The following is a 25684-nucleotide window of genomic DNA, read 5'->3' as shown; positions in this document are numbered from 1 at the left end:
AACTCTTAGGGTCTCTCTGGGCACGCTGCAGCATCCCTTTTGGAGACGGAATCCCGCGGGCTTTGCTAGGAAGAGGCTGGTGCCGCGGGCGCGGGTTGCATGGCCGCTGCCCTGGAGAGCTGGGTTTTAGGCAGGCGATCATCCCGGTGCCGGCGGCACGCTTGCCTCCTCCCCGGCTGCTCCCTTGGGAGCCTGAGAGCGCCGTGACTCGGGCTATGGGCCGTCTACCAGGCGTGCAAAGGCCTGGCTCCCGGCTCGCGTAGGTAAGTGTCCTGGTGTCACTGGCAGTTGTTTCCTCTTCTAGCTGCTGGCTCTTGGCTTTCTTCGAACGTTAGGGCCGCCGCCGCCGCGCCTCTGTCTTCCTCCTCTTCCTTCCCGCGGAGTCTAGAGAGCTTTAATGCATGACAGAAACAGCTATCATGGTCACCGCCCCACCTGCAAAAGGGATGCTGCAGCCCCAGGACGCGGGCAGGGAGAGATCAAGGACTTAGCCACACCAGCAGCATGTCAGGAGAGGAGGAAAAATAAAAATAAACTAACCCCAGCGGAGATCGGGAGGCTGCCGGCACGCTCAGATCCTGCCCTAAAGAGGGATGTGGCTGCACTAGACAGTAGCGGCTGGTTTTCCAGGTACCAGGGTTGCTCCAGGCAAAAAGCGTCTCTCTTTCTTTCTCTTCCTCTTTCTTTCTTTCTTTCTTTCCTTCTCTCTCTCTCTCTCTCTCTCTGTATTTCTCCTCTTTCTCTCAGTCTTTCACAGCACCTCAGACCCCGTAGCCGTGCTTTCGTCCCATCCTTTCGTCTCGCTTCATTTCGGCTTGTTGTCTGGCGGGGTCGAACCCCCCCTCTCCGGCTTGCGGCAGAGAGGAGTCGGGGGGCCAGGGCTCCCGGCCCCGCGGAGCCGGCGCGGTCGGAGGCGTACGGAGAAGAGGCGTGTGTTTCGGGGAGGGGGGAGGCAGCGTTTCACCCCGCAGTGCCCTCCGCATTTCACTCCCTCCCTCTGGTACCTGGAAGCGTTATGGCCATAGAAAACCCCTCCGGCACGGCACGGCTGGGGTGCGCAGGGGCAAGGAAGGAGGGCTCAGGGGAGAGGATGGGGAGGGAGAGGAGCTGGATGAGCCTGAAAGGACGTGTGTGTGCCTCTGGAAAACACAGCTACGGAGCGAGGCAATTAAGCACGTAGACGTAGGTCCATGTCTCCTAGCTGGGGCACCCCGAGGAGACCCAGCTCCAGGAGAGATTTGTGTTAGAGCAGCACTGTTGTCCGTGCTTTTACGCAGTGTCTCCATTTGCTTTGTTGATTATTGTTTTCGTTTCTTCTTTTCCTTTCTCTTCTGTTTCTTTCCCCCTTTCTTCTCCAGCCTCGTTTCGTTTGTGTTTTGGTTTGGTTTCTTTCCCTCCTTTTTCCTTTGGAGTTGTTGACGTGCTGATGTGTTGCGGAGCTCGGCTCCTTGCGGGTGTTGATAACTGCTTTGTTTTTGATTAATCTCAGCTATCTGGGCAGTGTTGTCGAGACAAGCTTCTCCTCAGCTCAATAGGTAAGGGTGATCCATGTCCGAAAGGATGGTGTGGGCGCTGTGGAGGGTGGCCGGGAGCGGGGCATGAGAGGGGACATGGAAGGGGCTTTTCCAATACCATCTCTTCCTTTAAAGGGGAATAAGGAATCCGAAAACACTAGGAAACACCTCTGGACGCACAGTCTCTGTGGCTTTTGGGTTTCCCCTCCCAGCAGCACGCCGCTGCTCCCTTGCCTTCGGGGAGGCGGTGGGGCTGGAGAAGCCCGGTGGTGGCAGCCGTGCCTTCGCGTTGGGATTTGGGAAGAGCCAAGCTGCGGTCTCCCCGTGGCCACCCTTCCCTGGGGGGACGGTGACACGTGGCAGCCTCGGCCCTGGCAGGGCTTGCGTGGTGTTAGGGAGGTATGTGTGGAGGTGGGGTTGTCCCAGATGATCTGAACCAGGAGGAGCTCGTGGCCACCTCCTGGAGCCAGGTAGAACAGCCACATCTGGAGCGACCAGCTTGGAGTGGGGCTCTGAAAGTCAGTCCCCGATTGCAGTCCGGGCCGTGGAGAATTTTGTTCCCATCAGTGCCTGGATCTGTTTTCTTTTTCCCAACTCTCCTCAGTCACGGAAAACAGGAGAAGTCTGTCTCTCAGGGTGGGATGCCATGGCTGGCGGCAGCGTAACCACGGTTCCAGGCTGCCGGTGAGATGTTTTATCATTCCCATTACAAGTGTAGTCATAGCAAACCGTGCCGCCCCGCCTCTGAAATACTCCTTGGAGAAATCTTTTAAGACTTCTTCTGACCCAGCTGTAATTAAACAGCCCTAAGCAGATCTTGGAAGAGTCTCCCAAGAAAATACCTGTTGAACTGCCTTCACGGGGCTGGTTTCCTAGATGGAGCCATAGGCACCCCTAGAGCTGAGGTGAGGTCATCGGGAGATGGTTTTCGGACCTTAGAAGCAGAGAATCTCACTAAAACTGCTAAAGCCTAACGGGATAAATCGTTCCCAACCCCAGGGAATGTCAGCCAGGCTGGTTATGAAGGGAGAGGTGGGATTGCAGATGCGACTGTTCCAGGGCCTGGCCATGCCCAAGCTTCCTTAGGACAGGTCTTACAAAAACTGAAGCTTTGCTGCCTTGGATGGGAAGAGTCGAAGTCCTGGCTGATGCTTTCCTAGCAGCCCGAGGAGCCTTGCTGGACTGGAAAAAAGCCTCACGAGAGAGGGATAGGATGCCTAGAGAAACCAGGTGGATATTTCCAGGAGAAAGCGAATTCCTCCACCTGACCTGGAGGGTTGTTCTGGGGTGGGGAGAGCAGGAGAGGTGAGGAAGGAGTGTTGGGTCCCGGTGCTGGGAGCAGGTGCAGGATGCGTGCTCCATGGAGGAGCCATCCTCTTGGCATGGCAAAACCCCTCCGGTTCAAGCCTTGCAGCCTCCAAAGCTCTTGGGTGCTTGGCCATCACCTTCTGGTTTTCCCTGCTGATCCCAGGGCAGGGTGTCCCACGAGGAGCAAAGCGTCTCACGAGGAGCAAAGCTAGCACCAAGCCTAGGGGAGGTCTGGGCTGTGCTGGACTTCTGGAGAAACAGGGAAGCCTCGCTGAGGATGTGGCTCTTTATTCTTTTTCTGTGGCGCTTCCCTGCTCTGGGAGTGTTCAGGGACACGAGTGAACGTGGCTTTAGAACAGCAGAGGCGAGTCCAGGCTCACACCTGAGTTCGGTGTGGCTCTTGCACAGATCCTGGCTGGCTCCTGATCCGGTGCTGGGCGTCGGGGGCTGATGGGGACTTCAGGAGCAGGATCACGTTGCCCAGCAGAACGCTTGCTGAGGAGCAGCCGTGCGCCCTACTCAGAGATGCTGCTTGGGGTGGGAGTTGCCCACGCGACTCCAGAGTCGTCATCCCCAAAAAGGGGAAGCTAGAAGAATAAATCTCACTTTAATAAGCGAGAAATCCTGTAAAGAGCCCAGCCAAGTAATTTCTTGATGATGCGGGGTCATAAAATTGTCAGCGCGTGCAGAGCACAGGGATTTTATACTAGGCCAGCCAGATTTCTGTGCTGCAGTAATAAAAACTGAGAGGAGGAGAGGGAGAGGCAGTTTGCGGGGCTCGGTGGCGGTTGCAGCACGGTGGCTTTTGCTGGCTGAAGGTCAGGGAGCTTTTACCGACGGGCAGGGATAAACAGTGCCGTTCCTGAGCCGGCACGAGCAGTTTTCCCATCTCCTTCTCTTTGGATGCGGCGCGCAGCGATGCGTTTCCTCACGGGGAAGAGGAGGCTGTCGTCTCCCTACAGAGGGAAACCCAAAAACCACAGACAAGGCACCAAACTCCCCTGTCCCTCGGCACCGCAGCCTGCCCTGCGCGGCCCCCCCGGCCCCCCCTTGCCGGGGCAGCGTTGCCGATGCCGGGAGGTCGGGGGCTTGGCTGCGGCGTAGCGTTGGGTGACGAAGGGATGTCGGCGCCAGGCGTGCGGGAGGAGGAGCACCCCTCGCTCCCCGCTTGAAAGAAAACAGGTTCCCCTTTAAAGACTGTCCATGTGCTGATCCTCTGCATGTGTTTCATGCCTCCTCCCGCTTGGAGAAGTTGTGAGTCCGCTTGTCTGAGTGCGTTTTTCTTTTCTTTCTTAATTATTATTATTTTTTTCTTTTCAGTCTCTTTAATTTACTTATATATTTTCTTACTCCTGGTTTTCATTTCTCTTCCTCTTTCCCCCTCCCCTTCCCCGTGACTGTATCCCCCTCTTCCTCTCCAGTCCGGCCCCTTTTCCCTCGCCCTCTCTCCGCACCGCTCCTCTCTCGTCAGCATGGTGAAGTCCGTTGTGTAGATGAGTTGTGGTGTCTGCAGACCTGTAGAAGGGACCCCTTTCTCTGGTGTGCTCCTGCTGTGACCAGCCCCTGCCTCCCTCGTTACGGTGCCTTGGCAGCAGCAGCAGCTCTGGGGCAAGGGGCCGTCACCGCTGTGTTTCTCTAGCACCTCTCGCGCCGAAGGATCTCAAGCGATGCGCGATGGCATGCCGGGATGGAGGCAGCAGCCAGCGCTGTCTCAGAGCGGAGGGGGAATTCCAACTTGGAGGACATCTCATGGGACCACACAGGACTTGAGCCTGGGATGGAGCCTCGTGTAGGCAAATTGAGCTCTTCATCTGAGGAAGATGAAGGGCTGAAGGGCACGGTGGCTGAGACATGGGGGGCACTGGTCCAAGTGGATGCTCTGACTGGTCCAAGTGGATGCTCTGACTGGTCCAAGTGGATGCTCTGACATGTCCAAACTATTCCTGGATGTCAGTGTGGCTTGACTCAAGGAGGGGAGGAGGCAGGGAATGTGTGTTGAGACCTCCACGAGGTGAAAGATGTGTATTGTGCCCTTGAATCTCCTGGACCTTTCCTTTATGTGGATTCCCCCTTTTGGGTGGGAAGAGGTTAGTGATGATCTCATGGGCCTTCTCCCTTACATCTTTGCTTTGTACATGGAAAGACGTATGAAGAAGAGCAGCTGAGATGCCTGTTGGGTTGCGTAGCTCTTCTCCCCTCCTGCTTACCTCCTATCCTGGGACTCTCTGAGGTCCCCCAGTACCCTTGCATCCTTTCCAGTACACCTCTCTCTGCGCAGCTCAGAGCCTTGCTCGTTCAGAGGGGTTGTCCTTTGAAGACTTGAGGAAAACTACTGCTCTGGGTGTTTGTGGCACCTTGCAGGAGGCTTGCGTCAGGAATTCATGTGCGCTTCTTGAAGCTCCTTTGCTTGGCTCTACACTGAAGTCTCTAGAAGTTCACCCACCTCCCTGAACCTCTCGTCTGTTGGTGTTCAAGCTCTCTGTCGTGTACGGGCAGCTGCCCAAAATGCTAACTCTGGGGGCAGGAAGAGGCTTTTGGCTGAGCTTAAAATGAAAATTAATTTGAAAGAATTGGAATCCTGTGAAGAAATAAAGGGTGGGTAGAGCAGATAAAATTTGGCTGGTGAGTAGCATCGTTTCATCCTCCTCTGTATCTCTTCCTTGCCAGAGGTCAGACAGTATTTATGGTGACACATGGGTTCAGTGCGCTTGCTGTTTATGTATGTGTGTATAAATACAAGTCCAATTACGGAGAACTCGTGGAAATGAGCTTCAGGCAATTTCCTCATAATCCCTTGTGTAAATCTGTCTAATTTTGTCAACGTGCCACAGTAGCATCGTCTTAGAAGAAAAAAAAAATATGGAAAGAGTAAGAGCCTTCTACAAGTTGAACTTTAATAATATTAGCGAAGTCATCTGGGTGGTGGAAACAGGCGGTGGAAGGCAGATGCCGACGGGCAGGACGGTGGCAGGATCACAGAGCTTGCTGATGTCCAGGGCTTGGCACACGTGAGCTCTGTGGGAGATGGACTGGGGCTGGAGCAGCTGAGGTCACCGTTAGCCAAGCACCTGCATGGATGTAACTGCTGCACAAATCGCAGAATGGTGGATGTAAATGGGGAAAAGTCTGCTATTGACCCTTCAAGTGGGAATGACTGCAGGGAGGTGCCATGCGGCTGGCCCCTCTGGGTCGCTGGGGTCATTCTCTGAGCCGCTGTGTGCACAGGGTGCAGCGTGGTGGAGGTGGTGGAGCTCAGTGGGCAGTGCCCCAACAGAACTGGGAGCCGCCGCTCGCAACATTTCTCATGAGAGGCTGGTTGTACTGGGAAAGAAGGCGTTTAAGCACTGCGACCGTATGGGTGTGTAGATGTCATCTTTCCTACGGGGAAAGCTCTCGCTTGGATCCAGCCAGCAGGACTATCAGCTTGTCTAACGAGTTGCTTCATCTTCAGCTGATGTGCTGCTCTGCTGAGAGCTGGAACAGAGCCTCTCCAGGAGCATCCACGCCTTGATGTCTCTGTTGCGATGGGAAACATGAAAAGGGGCTTTTCTATACCCAGTGTTTGGGCTTCTGTTGCATCTGCTGTGCCCCAGCTGCTTCATCAATTCACATTGCACTTTTCATGGTGCTCTCCAACGCTGCTAGCAGAACTGAGAAGCTTCGCAATCACAGACGTCTTCAAAAACATCCCTTTCTGCTTCCCAAGGGGAAGAATCCCTCGGGAGCTCTTCGCCTGTGCCACTCCAGCTGAAGTATCGCTGCTCCAGCAGCCGCTTGGGATCGCAGAGTGGAGCGTTGCTGTCATGCCGCGCTCCGCGGCGGTGGCAGGCGTGGGGACTTGCAGGGGAAAGCCTGCGGCGTGTCTTCAGGGCCGGTGAGGCTCCACCTGAAACCCAGGGGAGAGGAGAAGCTCCAAACTGACCCTCGGTGGATATGCTGGGGCTCTGTGCCCGTGTGCTCGCCCGTTCACTGCTGCTCCTGCCAGCACCCTCGGCGGTTTTGCAGTGCTCGGGGGGTTGCAGCTTACTGACAGACCAGGCTGACTTCATCCACGGCTCTTGGGTGAAAGCAGGGGTCTGAATGCACTGGTGCTGCCTCCTTGCAGCCAGCCGAGGTGGCTCCTCTGCCTGCCCATCCTGGTGCCTTGTGAGGAGCCCATGGCTGATCCCTGCCCCAGTCACAGACGTCTGAAGATGCAGGCGCTGCCATCAGCGCTGTTCCCTCCGTGGCTGTTTTGAAAAGGTTGGGTCGCTGACCTTTGGTGACCAAGTTGTGAGAGCAGAAGAGCGTCATCTCCTCCTTTGAAGGGTAGGACAGGCCTGTTAGAGGTGTGCTGGTTTAAATCCATCCTCTCTGGAGCCTGGCTTCGAGCGTTGGCTTTATTGCAATGAAAGGTGCTTTGTGAGTGCTTCTCCTGTCACCTCGGGATGCCTCGTATGCAGGTTGCTCGATGGCGACTTGCCTTGATCCCAGGTCGTTACCTGCAGCCTCAGCCTTCTGTGGTATTAAGCGTTGGTGCAGCTTGGAGGGTTGTGAATGTAAAATGGAGAGAGGGAAGGAAATGAGAAAGCAGCAAGAGGGGGGGATGCTGTGATGTGTTATAGATTGGAGCTGGATGACCGCTGTCCTAAGGAAAAGGTTTTCCTCTGTTCCCTACAGCAGTCATGCTTTCCAGCCCTTGGATTGGAAAAACAGGTACAGTGAAGAAAACAGAAAAAAAAAAACAAACCTAAAAAAATCCCTTTGCAAAGGGGAGACCACTTAACCATGAGCTGATTCTTGTAGAAGAGTTACTCAGGGGCTAAAGCTGGAAAAGTAGTGCTTACAACTGCTGGCTGTCCTGCAGGAAAGACCCCCTTGCAAACCCCCTCCTTGTCCCTCACAATCGAACCTTGTCAGTGTTTTCATTTCAATGTCCTGTACCACAGGGCAGGAAAACCCAGCTCCCAGCCGCTCGGTGTGAGCGGAGTCGATGCTCCCGTGCTGTTGCGTTTCTATTGTCGCCTATAGCAGGGACCTGGGTACGAGGTACTGCTCCCGGCTGTGTCGGCGTGTGCCCTTCGTGTCCCTGTCTGTCGTGTGGCCCCTGGTTTTTTTGGCTGCGGGAGCAGGGTGGGCAGGATCCTGCCTCCCTGGTGCTTGTGGTGCCGGTGTTGTCCACCCTAGGTGGCTCATGGTGCCCGTGTCGATGCTGCTGTGCCGCTTCTGCCTGTCTCTTCCTCTCTTTCCATCCCAAGGGGTTTCCCACCACTTCCCAGAAAAGCCTTATCGGACATAGGATCTGCCCCGTCCTTTTTTTGTTTAGCGGTGCTGGCATGGCAGGCAGGTGAGCTGGGGTGCCGGCGGCTCTCTTGCCGGGTGGGCGTTGGACGTGGCCGGCGGGACCGGTGGCACTGCTCGGCGATGTGGAGGAGGCGCAGGGGGACGGCGGGGACCCCGCAGAGCAGCACGTGCGGGCGCCTCGCTTCCTCCACCCCGCGCTCCGGCATGCCTGGCTGGCCCCGATCCCTCGGCCCTGGGTTTCTCACCTTTTCCTTTTCCATGGCAGAGCTGGCTGGGGTCGACCAATCCCTCACTGGGGACGTCCAGAGTCCCAAGTGTGGCTGAGAGCCGCTGATGGCACCTGTCTGCTTTTCCTTCCTAGAAAACGTCCATCTCCGTCCGAGGATGCTGCTGCACCTGAGAGGCTCGAAGCACTGAAATACCAGCGGATAAAGAAGCCCAAAAAGTCATCCAAGGGCTCCTCGAAATCCAGAAAACAACCCAGTGAGTGTGAGGACCCTGTGGTCCCCAAGAGCATCCCCTCTGTCCCACTGTGGGCCGAGCTCGGGCACGTCCCTGCCAGCCTCAGCACCGGGGGGGTCTCCAAGCCCGTGGCGGGATGCTGCCCTCGCCCCTTGTCCCCCCGAAGGGATGGCTGTCCCTCCCCTGCTCCAAAGGGAGTTATCCCCTTGCGTGCCTCTCCCATCTCTAGTGATCTGTTTCGGATTTGATTTTTGAGCGTTAATTTGACCTCCCCTGATGCGCAGTGCTCTCCCTTCTCGCCAAGCGGCCCCATCTGCCTTCTCTCCCCCTGCAGACGGCTCTGCCTCCCAGGTTCAGCAACTTCCCAGCTCTCAGGTACTGTGGCCTGACGAAGCTGTCTGCCTCCGCAAGAAGAAGAGACACCCTCGTCAGGACCCCTTTGCCCGCCTCTCGGCGCTGAAGGACGACCTCTGCCACCGGCAGCTCCCCGAAGACCAGACGGCCATTCTCAACAGCGTGGACCACGACGACACCGGCGGGCACGCCACGTTGCTTTAGCCTAGCGCCAGCTCGAGAAGGTTAAACAGGAGGGGGTGGAGGGAGCCGACATCGTGCCGCCGGGGGACGGAGGCTACGGGGAAGAGGGGGGGGGCACCCCCACACTGCTGCCTCCACTGGGGGGTTCGGCGGCTCGTGGCGGGGATGAGCTGGGGGGGACCCTGGGGCAGGTTGGGGGGGACGGGGAGGATGCCTGGGGCTGGACGCTCCTTGGATCTGCTTCTCCCCCCGCCCCCAGCCCAGGTGGCTTCGGTGGGGTGGGAAGGGTGGCGTTTTGCACCTCGGTTTCGGGAAAGATCTCTAGGCTTAAAAGGCATAGGTGGAGCTGATAACATCTGCTTCCGTAGCACGCGAGTAGGGAGAAAGTGTGGAATTGAGCAGCTGGCCCTCAATCGCCGGAAGAAATTAAATGACACAGGGTGTAATTAATTGACAAGAAACTAACAGCCCAGACGGGAACTGGTAATCCCATGAATCTGATTATGATAAAAACATGACCAAATAATCCCAGGAAAGCTGTAATTGTGAAAACCTCCCTGCGTCCCCCTTCCCAGCCTCCTTTTATGTGAAGATAACAGCAACAAAACCATCCGTGGCATCTTTCCTTACCTATCTCTGAAAGGGAAACCCAGAAAGACCCCGAGCCTTCAAATCAGTCCGAGATGTGAGAAATCTTTGCAAATGCATTTGAACCTAGTGCGCGCTCAACTCCGTGTGAGCACGCAGGTGCGGGACTGTTTTCATCTGAGGGCGTTTTCCCCCCAGATACGGTGTGTGTCAGCTTTGCTGAGGGTGGTTTTGATTAATTCTGCCTGACGCTCCGTATATCGCTGGCAAATGTTCTTCAGTGCTGTGTAGTAATGTGATTTCTTACTACGGTAACGTTTGTCATCTTTATTCGTAACTGCAAAACGGGGAGATGCTGCCACAGGTGTGTGAGCAAAGGGGGTTTGGCTGCGTGGTCCCCAAAGCCTCCGTCGGCAGATGCTGAGCCCGGGCAAGAGGGGCTGGAAAAATCCCCAGCTCTGCGGATGGAGATGGATGGCTCCTCGGAGCGACTGTGCAAAGCTAAGCCCAGCGTTTCGTGTCACCTTAAAATGCGTTGCTGCTGGTTTCACTGTTTTCCCCTTCTTTCTCTTGCTCCAGCCCAGCCGTGTAGGCTGTGACACCCGCCGGGGTCGTGTCCCTCCCTTTGCCCCATCCGAGGAGACCTGCTGTTCCCCTCCCGGTAAATGCTGTTCTAACTCTTCACCAGAATGTATTTCCTCTTCAAAATGCTTAGGGTAGGTTTAGCGGCCGGTGGTTTTCTGGATTGCATAGGCCTTTTTTTTTTGTTTGTTTGGTTGGTTGGTTTTTTTGTGGTTGTTGGTTTTTAGCAGGAAAGGTGTAGCCTGCTCTGAGAACAGCCGGGCTTGCTTTCCTGCTCTGCCTCCACTCTCTGACTGCGTGGCCTTGGGCAAGTCACTCAACCTCTCTGTGCCTCAGTTCTCCCATCTGTAAAATGGGGATAAAGTCATATTTGAGCACTTTGGACAAGCACTTGGTCACATACAGACTGCAAGTGCTATGTAAATGCTGAGTGCTAATACCAAGTGATTCCTACCTTTAAAATATTTAGAGATTTCTTTTTCTTTTTTTTTTTAAGTGGTAAAATCAACCACTTCATCCAGGTTTGCACACTTCTTCCTCTGCGGTAAAGTGCTAAACCCTCCAGCCTGCCTGGGAATAAAATTCTGAGTGTTTCACGTGGATATTCTTGCTTTGAGTGGATTCAGGCTGTAGGAGAAGCGTCAGGAGAATTGAAGAGCCTGTAGGCATGTTTTTTGCCCCAGGCTCTCCATTTGCATACTAAACTTTTGTTTATTCCCAGGTAGAATTGCCAAGAGATTCTCTGTAATCTCGCCTTTAATTCTGCTTTGCCTTGGTTATTGCTCTTGCTGCTGGTTGAACCTCAAAGGGCTTAGATGTTTGGAGAAAGACGTGAGCTCTCAGCCGGCCGGTCGGGATGCGGCACCCCGACCACGCCACGCTCCCGGGCAGTTTTTAGGTCGGAGCCCATTTATCCCTCTGCCCAGAAGCATCTGGTTTTAGAGGTCGTGCTTCCTTTTCCAGCAGGATGCTTGGAAACCTGCAACCACGAAAAGCAGAGCACCGCGTCTTTTCCAATCTCAAAGCCCTGACTTTGGTTTGAACCACTTGACAATGAATCCTCTAAATCGTGAACGAGATATTTCCGAGCTTTAACAACTTCGTGTAGGTGGTCTTCAAACCGTGAGCAGGTTTGTCGCGGGAAGGGGGGGGGGGGGTGTCTTGTAGAAGCGCCCCTCTCTTTCCAGCCTGCACCAGGGCTTTTTATTGAGTATGTGACGAGAGACCTGATGTAAGAACCTCAACTATCGAAGTGAGAATTCAACTTCGCTAACAGTATGACTGCGAATTTCTTTTGTTTGAGTGTGTTTTAGGGATTTCCCTAGAATCTGCTCGGATCTGAATTGATTTAATGCCATTCGCCCGCTCGGCAGCGGGGAAAACTCTGCCTGGCTCACTTCAGCTCGCCGGTAACGTCAGCGGTGTGGCGAGCCGGGCTGCCCCAACGGACAGGTGACAATTGGGGCTGGGGGACGCCCCGGCTGGGGAGGGGGCGTGGAGGCTTTGTGCTGGCCGTGCCACGGCTGACTTGCTCTTCCTTTCGCTCTCGTTGCCTCAACCTCTCTAACAGAAGGTTGTTTTCTCGTTTGAGTGCTTTCCAAACTATTTACGACGCCCGTTTGTATGGGCAAGGCGCTGTCTTCAGGCTCTTGAGGTCGCTACCTCGGGACTGTGCCCCTGTCCCATCTTAAGGAGCTCTAGAGGACTCGGAGTGCAGGGAAGGTTGACGGAGCGCGCTGGCTTGCTGGGTCAGTCTTTTGAGAGTTGTTTTCCTTTTGCAGGTGTTTTGAGCCGCTGGGCCCCCTGCTTTTCATGGTCTTCGCCCTTTAGAGGCTGGAGCGGCAGCCCTCTCTCTTTCAGCCGTGTACCTGCCACGCTGCTGGAGTGGGAAATCCCGCCCGGGCGCCTCATGGAAGCGGCTCTTCCCTAAAACCATCCTTAACTCCTTTCCCCGCTAGACCGAGTTACCTTCTGATAGACTCGGGCTGTGCTTTGGCAGACGGGCTCGCCTCTTGCTTTGGCAACCTCCTCGCTTCTCCCAACCCTCTGGTTTCCATGCCCTTCAGGGGGTCGCTCCTCTCTCCTCCCGCGGACCTGGGACATCGAAGCTGTGTCAGACGATGCCAAACGCTTCCCCCATTTCATCCCTGTTTGAACTTCGTTTCGCTTTGGTGGTTTGCAAACACAGCTGCTGCTGCTGCTTCATTATTATTTTTTTTTCTTTCATGCTGCAAAATATATCTTGATTTTTATCTTCCTGGGCCAAACTCTCTTATTTTGTAAGCTTGTCTGAGGTAGACGGCTCTTGCTTTATCAGTAAGCGTATGATTCCTCCTTGCGCATTGCGAGCGTGATGTGTTTCATTAGGTCCCTTGGCAAATCCCCGGCCATGGTGACAAAATGCCTCTGAATCACAAGAATATTTGTCCCTGGGCTCCCCTGAGGTGTCAGCGCAGCGGGCACCATCCCAGCTTTGAGTGGTCCTTGCAGGTGCCTCTGCCTGTGAGGTGGCTGCAGTGGGGATGCTCCAGCGCCGCTTTCGCACCACTGTGGGGGTTACAGGAGTCAGCCGCCCCGAGCCAGGGGAGGGGACGTGGAGAGGTAGGTACGGGGACATCACATCACTGAGGTCCCTCAGAGAGAGGGGGTGGTCGTGGGGAGCCATGCCTCGCACGCTCTCCATCAGCCCCGTACTGCCTCCTTGCAGGCAGGCGGCGGGGCAGGGAAAGGCTTTGCCTGCTTTCCCAGCTGCAGCTGCTGAGCAGTCGGCCACGTATTTGTAAGGTGACTTTGCTGTGCAAACCCACTGATGTTTTGGTTTTGCAATGTTGACGTGAAGGAAAATGCAAGTTGGTGTAAGTGGGGAGAGAGGAGCATTTAGGGCTGGCTCCTGGGGGCCCCGCTTCGGTGCCAGCCACTGACTGCACCCACAGGCACTTGGAGCGATGGTTTTGTAGGATGGGGGGAGCTGGAGGGTCCCGTGGTCTCTTCCCAGCTGTGCCACAGACCAGTATGAACCGGGGCTGGGACACACTGGCACAGTTGGTGGGCTCGCCGGGTGCCCCCCAAGCAGGGAACTGTCCCTGCAGGCTCCTGGGGGTGGTGGGGAGCGTTGGTGCGAGCGGGCGATGGCTTTCCCAGGGTGGGATGCGGTGGGATGCTCGCCGCTGCTGTTGTGCGTCGGTCACTTGCGACTTGGAGGCTGGTTTTGGTCACTGGTGGCTTCCAGGCGGTTGGTCTGGGGTTTGTCTCCGTGTCAGCGGGTTCAGGACCAGCCGCTTTGGAGGAAGGCTGGAGGTGATGGTGTTCGGATATATAAATAAATAAAGGGAATATAGAGAGAATAACGGCTTTGCTGCACCTACCTGCAGGGCTGTGAGGGCTCAGGGTTTGTGCTCGGCAGGGCTTTGTCATGTCTCGTGGCACCCGGGCACAGCGCACGTATTTGAGACTTCTCGCTGCTCCTACCTTGCCGTTTGTGCTAGGATGAAATCTGCCTGGGGCTGTGGTTTCTCCTCCTGCCTCAGGCAGCGATGTCGGTTGGGGAGTTTGCTGAGTTTGGGGTTGGTTTCAGCTGTAGTTCTTGGCTGGGGGTATTTTTCGGTGAGGCTGGACCGGCTGCCAGCTTTAGGGATTTCCACATGTCCCGCGTGGGCTCGCTGTGGCCCCAGGCTGCCCGAGTCAATGCTTTTTGTGGAAGGAAATCTTTTCAAGGAACCGGAGTAAAACGCACTGTATATATGAGATATAAATACATAGAGAAGTGTAGGACAAAGATAGATAGGTATGCAGAAGTCCAGTAGATTTGCATGTTGGGGGTTATGTTTGTCTCTAGGGGAGAGTGTTTAGAGCTGCGGTGAAGGGGGGGGTTGGGATGGATGAAGCCGGGCAGGGGGCTGGGAGCAGCTGGAGCCTGGGGGGATCGGGGAATGGAAAGGCACAGCTGCCCCATGGCAGGCACGACAGGCGCTGCATCCCCGCTGCACACAACCAGGTCACTTATTTTTTTATTATCCCCTCTTTTTTTTTTTTTTGTTCATTGTCTATGACTCACCCCGAGCTGTGATATTGAGGAGCAGGAGTGACAGGTCCTCTCCTTTGAGTGTCCGATGGGGCATGACATGGGGAAGAGATGTCACGTTGCCTCATCTCTGGTGCGATCAGTTAAAGAAAAAGCACCTCCACGCAGAAACCCTTCCCTTGAAGTCCCTCTAGATGCTGCTCTCCGGTTACTCATGTGAAAGCATTTTGCTTTGCATCTGTTCTTCCCAGAAAAGCATGAGTCAGAAGGGATGAGAGGGATACGGCTAAATTTGTCCCTTGGGCTGAGGAACACGGCGCCGGCTGTGCCAGCCGGTCCCAGCAGTGGCTCCTCGGTGGGGCGAGATGTTATTCACAACGTCCTTGGGTTGTGCTTTTTTTTTTTTTTTTTTTTAACCCTCATTAGCAGGACTTTTAGGATCCGAAGCATAGAGGGGATTCATTCCCCGTTGACGCCAGAGCCGGTACTGGCAATGCGTACTGGTGCTGGGCATGGGGGCGGCCAGATTCCTTGCTGGATGCCCGCCGCTCCCCAGGAGCCCATCCCCATGCTGTCCGGGCATGGGGCAACCCCCGAAGAAAACAGGCTGTTTACTCCCATTTCCCCCCTTTGGCTTAGTTTGGGGTTTTATTTGTAATTTTGCTGAGTATCTTTACTCCTCTCTCCCGGTGTTTGCTGGGGAGCACGAGTTGTTCCTGTTGGAGGTGACAGCTGAGCTCTGTCACCTGCTGGAGACACTCAGGTGCCTGGAGAAACTCAGCCATGACCTTCATTTCCATCAGTCTGTACATCCCTGCGTGGCGAGGGCTGGTGCATGGAAGTTTCTGGAACGGCGCTGGCGACAGGAGCCTGTTCCCGTGGGTGACTGGGGTGAGCGGGAGCCACCCGGTGCTGTGTTTTCCCGGTTTTCCATATTTATATGTGTTTTGGCCCAGCAGGTTTGTGCCGTCTAAGCTGTCTGTTCCTCCTCATTCGTGTGGCAGTAGGTGACTTGCCCGGCGGCGCTGGGTGACCTCAGGACACGTGCGGATGAGCATCCCCCATCCCCAGGGCTCTGGGTGTCTTTTGATACGTGCATGGATGGATGAAGGACCGTACCTGGGGAGGGGGTGGGCAAGAGAAGCGGGGGGCAGACAGGCTGGTCCAGGCTTAGGGGGGTTCAGATGTCGAAAGCATGCACTGTAGTGGGTAGCTAAGGACTTTTATACTGGTTGCAGTGGGGTGGGACACGTGGTACAGAGGGGCTGGCATCCCCTGGGGAGGAGAGTTTGCTCACATTTTTGCTTTACCATCAAAATGACAATTTCTCTCCCAGGGGGGCTTTTGTTCTTGTTCTCCTGAGGTTACAGGGGACCAAGAGGGCTGCAAAGTGGGGGTGCCCATCTTCCCGGGGGGACAAGGCAGTCCTGTGGTCTGAAAGCTCCTCTGATGTCCACCCCCTCCCCCCCAGCACTTACATTTGAAAAAAAATAAAAATAAAAATACTTGAGAAGTGAGCCCCAGTATCTCTAAAGAAATGATATTGGTGTATTGAAACTGCATTGTATATAAAATTAAACAAATATATATTTACTTTCTATTTTAGAAGGGGGGGAGAATAAATATTTAAAATAATTCCTTAGTAATAGGTGTCAGAAACTTCTGTGCAGCATGAGAGAGGCTGTCAGAGGTGGGGAGAGTCTGAACAGTGGGAGCAGAGCGAGTATTTTTACATTATATTGCGCTTCGGCTTCTCTGCTTCTCCATCCACCTATAAATAGACAAAAATATATATACAAATATATATATAAAAAAAAAATTATATATATCTAAGTCACATAGCTGTTTTATTTTTGTATCCATGCCTAGTGCTGTTTGAGCAATACGGTGGCGAGGGAGAGGAGGGCTGGGCAAGGCTGGGGGGCTTGCAGGGCTCCGGGGGTGTCCGCCAGCTCTGGCTGCCGTCCCACCACCGGCTCGGCATCGCTGCTGTTTGCTGTCGTGTTGCTGTTTCAATAGCGGGGAAAAAAATAAATAAATAAAATGGAAAAGGGAGAAAAGCCCAGGGATGGGGGGAGCCCAGGTGCCCCGTTTGCTGCTGGCTTGCCCGGTGCTGCGGCGAGGTGGTGGTGGTTCCGCTGTGGGCTGTGTCTTGCTTGGGGTTATTATTATTATTTTTTTTTTCAGAGAAATAAGATGAATTTCAACTCCAAGGGTGCTATTTTCAGTGGGAAGGATAAGGCTGGTTGCAACCCGGCTGGGGGTGGCACGGAACAGGGGGGACACGCTGCGGGGACGGGCTCCCCACGCTGCTACCTCGCCGGGTGCCATCGGCCACTTGTCCTCGCCACCGTCATAAATCCTTCGGGTTTATGGAACCCTCCTATGGCTTGTGGAGCCCTGCGGAGCCACCTGGGTGGCCACGGTGGGGTCCTCGCACCCAGCCGGAGCGGGGCACCTTCTCTGTAGGCACGTCAATACCTCTACAGCAAGGAAAAGGTCTCCGACCGTCAGGGTTTTAGTGGGGGTGTGGAGGCTGCCGGTGCCCGGCTGGGTACCACGGTGGGATGCGGGGCTCTCCCTGCCCCCATGGGTGAAACCGCATCGAGCCCCGGCATGGTAGGGAAGGGGTCGGGGATGCTTGGGGCTTCTTCTGCAAAGCAGTACGGACCCGCCGGCCCCCCTTGCCCCCTTCCCCACAAGCAGTCGGGGGAAGAAGAGCCAGTTTTGGTACCTAGTGATGCCTGGGAGTGGCAAACCATCCCCTCCGCCTTCCTTGCGGTGGGATTTGAGGATTGCCTTTGGGCATTAGCGAGGGGTGCTCCTGCTCCCCTCAGGCTGGGTCCTGCAGTCCTTGGCCCTGTGGGGAACCCAGATGCTGGTTTTGGGGCTCAGATGTCCCTGCAGCGAGGTGGGGGACGGTAGCACAGCCCCTGGGTGCTTCCATCCCTCTGGGGCTGGGCAGGGGTCCCCCACCGTTGTCATGCCACGTCCCTGGTGGGCTGAGGCACGAATGTAATGCCCGGGAGCTGGCCCCCTCGCAGCGGCACCGTGTCCTCCGTAGGTGTCACCTGTATTTTCCATGATATTTCTGTCTTCTTCGTCGGGGGGGGGGGAGGAGGGAGGGTTGGGGGGGAGGGGGATGTTTCTAATATCAAGCCAAGATTTGTTCAGCACCAATTCTTGATATCGAAGCAAAGCATGTTTGATGGGACTAACTTGCATTTATTAGCGGTAAATACATAAGTGAGTATTTTATATGTTTAAAAAAAAAAAAAAAAAAAAAAAAAAAAAAAGGATGTGAGGAGAAAGAGAAGGGATGAGGTTTCTTGCCAGTTGGTGTCCGGGTTGGGGGCTGCATTGCCCCCCAGCCGGTGGGGCTTTGGGGTATTGCTGGGGGTGGGCTGGGGGGCAGGCAGCTTTCTCCTTTCCCCATCTCCCCTAGAATCACTTACAGAAAAAAAACAGGAAAAAAAAAAAGAAATAAACGTTTACAAAGCACACTTCCCACAGTACCGTTAACCCTCTGGATGCCAAACAGACACATAAAGAGCCGCTCCTCCCCGGGCGCCGTGGGATGAAGGGGCGGCCGCGCCGACAGCATCGTCCTGCTTCCCTTGGTTTTATTTAGGTTTTTCTTTTGTACATGCAACGCTGCTTCCTCCATCCACCGCAGCCGTGCGCATCTGACGGGAGCTTGCTTTTCGGGGTGTCTTTGCTTCCTGCCCCGCATCCCAGGCTCTTCCCACTTGGCTGTTGGGAGCGGGGGGAAGAGTTCCATGGGAAAGCGCCCGTCTCTGCTCGGGGAGCTTTCGGCTTGGTGGGAGATGCCGGCACTTGCTCCCTGCCCTCCCAGATGCACTTTAAAGCCTTTTTTTTTTTTTTTTTTTCTCCCCCTCACCCGCCATGGGGCTGGCAAGAGCAGACAGGGGATGCTCGCATGGCCCCGGGGGTGCTGCAGGACCTTCATACGGCTGTGTGCGCTCTGGTCCCTTTGCATTTCCCGCGTGGGGAAAGCCCTTAAATCCTTGTGGGCACACCTATGTTGCCGTAAGTTACTCGAGCTATCCTTTGGGCCTTTGGAGATCGCACCCGTGTGCCAGCTCCTACGGGAGCATCCCTGGATCCCCCAGGGAGCATCTCCAGCTCTCCCAGAGGAGCATCCCTGGCTCTCCTGGGAAGCTCTGACTTTTTAATCCCCTTTGATAGGTTTGTAGAGTCTCCGAACCCTCATAGACCTCCATAGGTAGCTCTTGATTCAATTCCCTCCTAACTCCATAGTGTTTTTCCTGAAGGCAGGATTTTCTTCCGGACCCAACAGGTCTCTGGTTGCATGAGACAACTTTTTCCTCTTTTTAAGAAGAACTTCTTGCCTACGGATATAAAGACTAGACCATCCAACCTTGTTTCCATTTCTTGAATGTCTAGTATTATGATGTATAACACACGTTAGGGTGCTCTTTGGTGCTGTTTCAATGGTAACCAGTGGAACTGACTTTTTTTAATAACAATAACAATAAAGGAAACTTTAGTACCACTGGTTCCGTAATGTTTGTCGTCGTGACTTTTTTTTTTCTTTTTATTATTACGATGATTTTAATTTTTACTAAACAGTGAGTAGCAATCAGCTGCCGATTCTCTGTGGTGTTGATATTACTGACTCGTGCACTGCGAAGCGTTGGCCGCTGCGAGCTGGGCGGGCTGTGTAACAGGTTAGTGGGAGTTGGGTTCGAGTTGCTTCGTTTTACAAATGGCACACAGCAAAAATAGCATGGGATGGGAGCCCAGACGGCAACTAGAGGGTTAATTTTTGAACTTCAGGTATGTTCCTCAAAAGAAGAAAACAAAAAAAAAATAAGAAAAAAAAAAAAGAGAGAAACAAAACACTATTTTTTCAGTAAGCTTTTTTTTTCTGTAAACGATTTACAAATAAATCTGACATGATGGTGCTGTACCAAAGCCTTATACGAAACTTATTCCGCACTCTATATAATCTCTCTGTATCTGTATTGTTGCTCTCGGCCTCTGTGCTCGCCGAGGCCACTCAAATGCCAGCAGGAGGGACCGATGGCAGCATGCTGGGCATCGGCAGCCCTGCCCCAAGCTGGTCCGGGACCATGGGGAGGGGAAGCCAAATTTCAGCATCATTCCCCAGGTGTGTGATGAGGGGTGTGAGTGGGGGGTCCCTCACCCCAAACTCTCCTTCCAACTGGGTGCTAATGGGACGCCTCCCGCCCCCCACCGCAGGCAGCAAACTCAGAGCTTAATTCTAAGGGGATAACAACCCGATGAGCCCTCTCAGCCGGGGGGATTCCACATCTTCCAGCTCAGCCGGACCTCCGCAGCTCTCACCCTGCGAGCCTGGTCCCTGCCCTTCCCCATCCATCCTCCCTGGGGATGGCCGGGAGCTGGGTCCGCTTTGATAGCGCTAAGCAATAATCCCACTCTGCCAAGAAAGTTGGGTCCCTTTGGCTCTTGGACTGTTGTCAGTTAACGAGTAAACGCTAAATAAGCCAACAAAAATTGGAAGACACGAGTTTGAAGCCCTGCCTTACTGGGAGTAGCTGGTCCCTCGGTCTCTGCCTGTTGGGATTTTAAGGCCTGCTGAGTACTGAACAATTTATCGCCGGTAACATTGCATGTTCATAGATTGACTTTTTGGGTTTTGTTTTTTATTATTTCAATGTACCCACTATAAGAAATTCTGGCAGTGTTGCAATGTTACAACTAGCCATGCTGTAGGAGAATGATGGGTTTTGGAATCGATTAACTTGCTCCTCATGTAACATTACCCTGCTTCAGAAATGTTTTGTATTTTGATATAAATAAACATTTCCTAAAAAAAAAAAAATTAAAAAAAATTGACTTGTAGATGTTATTGATCTGGCTTGAAGGGCTGTGGGGAAGAGGTGGGCTGCTTTTGTGGAGAGGATGCTTCTCCCTTGGGATGTGGGAGGATGCTGGGCTTTTCTTTGCCCTGAGCATCCTATGGGATGTAAGGGGGACCCTCCCCTGTCTTGGGGTACCCTAAGGTATGTCCTCCTGCTGGCTCTTTGAGCTACACAGCCACACAGGGCTTCTTGCAGGGTCTCCCCAGCCTTCAGCAACGCTTCTCTGCTGTCCCATTCAGCCACGCTCACAGGGTGAGTTATGAAAAAGCCTAGGAGGGTTGCGCCCCACATCCCCCTGCCCCATAGCCTAGTGCCATGCTCTCGGCTCCTGTGGGTGCCCTGAATTGGGATTTGCACCCTTGGGATTTGCTCTCCACAGCCCTCCTTTGGCCCCGTGTGTCTGAGAGCACCGTGCCAGAATGCGGGTGCCATGGTGAGGGTTCTGCCTCTGACCTCATAATGTGCCAGGCGCCCGGTGCTGGGGCCGCTGCGCACCCAGGGCCATCATTTCCACTTGGCTGGTGTGCAGCACAGCACGGACAGGGCTGGGTGCTGCCTCCCCCTCTGCCAGTGCTCCAGTAAGCGCTGGGGCGGGGAAGGGGCTTTGCTGGGGGTGCTGGGGACTTTGCAGCAGGTTTGTTCCACCACCACCCCGCCCCAGGCAGTGGCTGGGGCGCTCAGTGGCTGCATCTCCTCCAGGGTATCCCTGCGGTGGACGTGGGAGCGGTCTCACTGATGGAGCAGTTGCTGCACGAGGTGAGGCTGAGGCGTGCGAATGCCGATGCCAACCCAGGGGAGCCTGGGATTTAAATCCAGTGAGGTTTTCCCAGGATTTCACACCAGGCAGGGCTGGTGCTCAGGATGCAATGCCTGGTCCCCGGGGAGCCAGCTGAGGTGCCTGACGTTGATGGCGGCTTTTCTGCCTTTGCAGGTTGAAAACGGGACCTCCAGCTTCTTCAGGTGGATGGCAGCTGGTGCGGTGGCACAGCGGGCAGAATCCTCATCGGCTCCTCCAGCATGCTTAGCGGCGAGCGGGCTGGACCCACAGGTTGGGGTCTGTGGGCTGAGCGTGGCCATGCCCCACGGCAGTGTCCGGGGGCTCAGGGAGGTGCAGCTGGGAGGGCCTGGAGGAGGTCCCAGGGGATTCTTTGGGATTAAACACACCCCTGGATGAGAAACCTTCCCATTTGCACCCTTGGAGGCAGCAGGATTCAGCCACCCTTTGTCAGTGCCATGCCCAGGGTCTCTGCACCCTGTGCCAAGGCCCCGAACACCTCACCCCCCTCTCCTTTCGGCAGGATAATGCAGCTCTCACTGCGTGCGGACTGAGACGGTCACTTAGCCACTCCTTCCTGGAGGACAGGACCATGATCCAGCTCTTGAGGCAGAGGTAAAGCCTGGTGGTGCCCACTGGGACTTGCTGGGGACAGGGTGGGACATGCCACTGCCCCAGGCTGGGGAGCTCAGCAGTGGCGGCTGCAGCACCTCAGGGGACACCCGGTGTGTTTCTTGCAGCCAGACCCAGGTCTGCTGCATGCTGAGCATGCCAGGGGACGAGGCAGTGCAGGCAGGGCTGGAGCAAATGGAAAACCTGTGAGTATCCCCAAACACAGCCGCGGGGGGGGCTGCCACGTCCCCTGGGGCTCCCCTCACCCAGAGACGGTGTGTGCTCTGGCTTGCTGGCCCTTGGCGAGGTGAAGCCCAGGCTCTCATTCACCCCGCTCCTGGGAAGTAAAGCCCACGGGCTTCAAACCCCCATCCCCTGCAAGGGGAAAGGGCCGGTTGGTCCCGGCTGCCTGCCGGGGGCAGGGGGTCCCACGCACCCCCCTAACCCTGGCTTGCTGCAGCATGTCCCAGCTGTCACTCCAAGCCAAGCTGGACACCGTGCCCAATGCCAATGCCCACCACCAATGCCGAGGTCCTGCTTCAAGTGATGACTCGGAGGTAAGAGACCCCCAACCCACCTGACAGGGTGAGGCTGGGCAGCGAGCTGGGTCCCTCACTGTCTCCCCTGAGACCAGGGAGCCCACTCCACCTGCTGCTGCAGCTCCCCTTTCTCTCCCTGTTCTTCTACCCAGGCTGACCCATTCTCCGCTCCTCTTTACTTTTGAAGTTTTTTGCCACCTTTTCAGCACTGATTCATCCGGAGGCAGCTCCACTGCTAATAAAGTCTTTGTACACCGATGGAGTGCGTGCCTTGTCCAGGATTGCATGGTGTGCAGTGCACAGTGCATGGTGTGCGGTGTGCTGTGCACAGTGCATGGTGTGTCATGCACAGTGCGTGGTGTGCGGTGTGTGGTACACAGTGTACAGTGTGTCGTGCACAGTGTATGGTGTGCGGTGCACAGTGCGTGGTGTGCAGTGTGTGGTGCACAATGTATGGTGTATAGTGTGGGTGCAGTGCGATGCACAGTGTGCGGTATGCGGTGTGCTGTGCACAGTGTATGGTGTATGGTGTGTGGTGCACAGCGCACAGTGTGTGGTATGCGGTGCACGGTGCATGGTGTGCAGTGCACAGTGTATGGTGTATGGTGTGGTGTGCAGTGTGCGATGCACCGTGCATGGTGTGTGGTGCACAGTGCATGGTGTGCTGTGCACAGTGTGCGGTGTGCGGTGCACAGTGTGCGGTGTGTGGTGCGCAGTGTATGGTGTGCGGTGCAGTGTATGATGCACAGTACGTGGTGCGCGGTGTGCTGTGCACAGTGTATGGTGTGCGGTGCAGTGTGTGGTGCACAGTACATGGTGTGCTGTGCACGGTGCACGGTGTGCGGTGCAGTGTGTGGTGCACAGTACATGGTGTGCGGTGCACAGTGTATGGTGTGCGGTGCACAGTACATGGTGTGCGGTGTGCGGTGCACAGTACATGGTGTGCGGTGCACAGTGTATGGTGTGCGGTGCACAGTACATGGTGTGCGGTGCACGGTGTATGGTGTGCGGTGCAGTGTGCGGTGCACAGTACATGGTGTGCAGTGGGCGGTGCGCGGTGCGCGGTGCGCGGTGCCGCACTGTCCCTGGCCTTGCCGGTGGCTGTGCCACGAGGTGGCGGTGCCGGCTCGGCAGCTCCCAGCGCCGGCAGAGGCGAGGTGGCGAGGAGGCAGGGAGAAGAGGCCACCTCGACCGCCTCCAGATCTCTGCCCTCCGGGAATCCCCTAGCGGGGCGGGATGGAGGGGCTGCATCTTTCTGCCTGTCTGCCTGCTTTCCCTTGGGTCATCCCTGCTGCCCCCCCTGGTGCTGGCATCCCCAAGGAGTCCCCCCCCCAGCCTCCCTGCAATGATGATCTGCAGGAAGGTGGGCTGCCCTCGCACCCCTCTGCGTGCTGGGGATGCAGCTCGGGGCACTCAGCATCTCTGGGTACCAGTTCTGGGGCTTCCCAGTTAAATCCCCTCAGTGAGCAGGGATGCAGGGAATGGCCACTTGCACATCCCTCACCGGCCACCTTTCTCCACACACCACTCCCCAAAACTGCCAAGGGCAGCCCCTTGCCTCTCCCGGCTTACCCCGGGCATTCCCACACGGACCCCACGTACCTCTGCTCTGTGGGCACAGGGACTGCAGACCCTCGTGCCGCAACACCCTGCACCCCGGCAAGGGTGGGCAGAGCCTGGATGCTGCCCCTCATGAACCCGCCCAGCCGGGCTGCTCAGGACTCATTACGGCCATTAAGGTGCTCAAATCCGGCTCTGCTCCAGGCTTGATGAAGCCCTGCCGGGAGGAGAAGGTGTGAGACGGGGAGCCAGCCCCCCCCGGCCTCTGGATCCTATGTTGCAGGGGGAACTGATCCGTGCTGCATTAAATGAGCAGGCAGATAGGAGGTTGCTGAGCTGTGACCCCCACGTTCATGTCGCTCAGTGATGCTGCAGGAGCTGATGAAGGGGTGTGCGGGTCACGGGCTGGAGGGGCTGGGTGTTGCAGGGATGCAGGGTGCTTGCTGGGGTGGGGGAGTGCTGGAATGCATGGCAGCTGTGAACCCCCACTACAGCCGCCACAGGTGGGGGGCTCAGCTGTGCTGAGGGGGCTGGGGGGGCAGTCACACAGGTGTCCCTTGGCAGGGCTTTTAAGCCCCACAGGGAGAGCTAGGACTTCTTGGAGTGGGTTGGGCTCTTTCCAAGGGTGCGAGAGCTGAGAAGATGACTTGGGCTGCAGTCGCCGACAAGCCAAGGCATTTCCAGCGTTCCCCAGGTTAACAATTGTGTTTTGGCTCCCAGAGCCCAGCAGCATTCTGCTCCAGTGGGGCTCTGGATCTGGCCCCTGCCTCTTTCCCAGCCCTGGTGGTGGCCAAACCTCTGCTCCCCTGGTGGGGGGTGATGCTGGCAGGGAGAAGGGAGGTTGCACCAAGGTGAGGGGATGTACCTGCCTCCCCAGGGGAGAGCACCGTGCCCACCGCAGGTAGGTCTGGCTGGGGGCACGGTTACTGCCCATCAGTGAATTAGGGATTGGCGTTACCTCTATGGCTCTGACAACACTGTTACTGGCTTTGACTTCATGTTTAAATCATCACTCCAATAGCTCTGAAAGATGCGATCTTTTATTTAAAATGCACTCCGTGGCTCTTTCTGATCCCCTGGCTCAGATATGCTGCTGGCAGGGGGGCTGCAGAGGGGTGGCTGGAAGCAGTGCTGTGAGGGGACGGAGCAGTGGGTGCGCAGCCATGGGAGCTTGATCCCTGCAAGAGGGGCTTCAGGGACACCCAAGGTCACTGGTGGCCGATGTCCCTCCCCTGGGAGCTGTGCAGACAGGCAGGGCTGGGTGCTGGGGGGGCTGCGCTGTGTTTGGTGGGGGGTGGCTCTGAGCCAAGCACCCAGGCAGGCTCCAAGGGACCCCTGTCCTGCTCCCCGTACCTTCTCCTGCTGGAAAATGGGAGTTGTGTGGTGCCCAGGACAAGGCTGGGTAGCGGCTGCGGGAGGTCCCTTGCAGATGGAGAGGTGGCTTTGTGCTGGATTTCCGCACTGAGTCCCAGCTGTGCCTTTGCCACCAGCTCCTTTGCTCCAAAAGAGACTGTACAAGGGTGGGAGAAAATTTTCCATCTCTCAAGCTCGAGATGCGGTGAAGGACTGCAGGTAACTGGGAAGGCAAAGAGCTGTGGAGGCTGTGCCATCCCCTCCGTGCTGCTCTTGCCCTGCGCTCCACCCTCAGCCCCAGCTCTGCTGCACCTGCACACATCCTTGCAGCCGATGGAGCAAGAAGTGAGCATCTCCAGTGCAGTGTGCCCCCAGCTCACCCCATTTTGCTGCCACACACAGCCCCTGGCTGCTGCTGTCCCTGCTCCCTGTCCCCCTGGGTAGCCCCAGCTCCTAGCTCAGGCTTGATGCCAGGTGCTGTGCCCGTGCCTCCTCGCTTCTGTGACATGCAGGGTGGCAGGTCTGGGGGGCAACAGCCTGTCAGGCCAAAATTCACCCCATGCTGAGCTGTGAGGCTCTTTGGGATGCCCTGTGCCATCCCTCGCCTGGGAAGCAGGCTGGTGGCTGTGGTGCTTGCGATGGCAGGGCTGCCTGCAGCC

General features: G+C 55.8%; 1 protein-coding gene across 20 annotated transcripts in view; it reads left to right on the top strand.

Moving 5' to 3' along the window:
- Positions 1-25684, top strand: part of IGSF9B (immunoglobulin superfamily member 9B) — a 69784-nt gene that overhangs the window by 31909 nt on the left and 12191 nt on the right. For 5 of the 20 annotated variants that reach the window (XM_080366528.1, XM_080366526.1, XM_080366519.1 and 2 more), the window contains one exon: positions 8467-8992. In XM_080366528.1, coding sequence (XP_080222654.1) covers positions 8467-8815 — 349 coding nt within the window. In that variant the 3' untranslated portion in view covers positions 8816-8992. Of the gene's footprint in view, positions 1-9 lie in introns of all 20 variants that reach the window. The other 15 variants (XM_080366529.1, XM_080366524.1, XM_080366530.1 and 12 more) reach the window with 13 other exon arrangements.

The sequence above is a fragment of the Falco punctatus genome (assembly GCF_963210335.1).
Source record: "Falco punctatus genome assembly, chromosome: 16".
Classification (NCBI taxonomy): domain Eukaryota; kingdom Metazoa; phylum Chordata; class Aves; order Falconiformes; family Falconidae; genus Falco; species Falco punctatus.
Note: the sequence above shows the minus strand (reverse complement) of the source record. Positions and strands in the feature narration are given on the sequence as shown.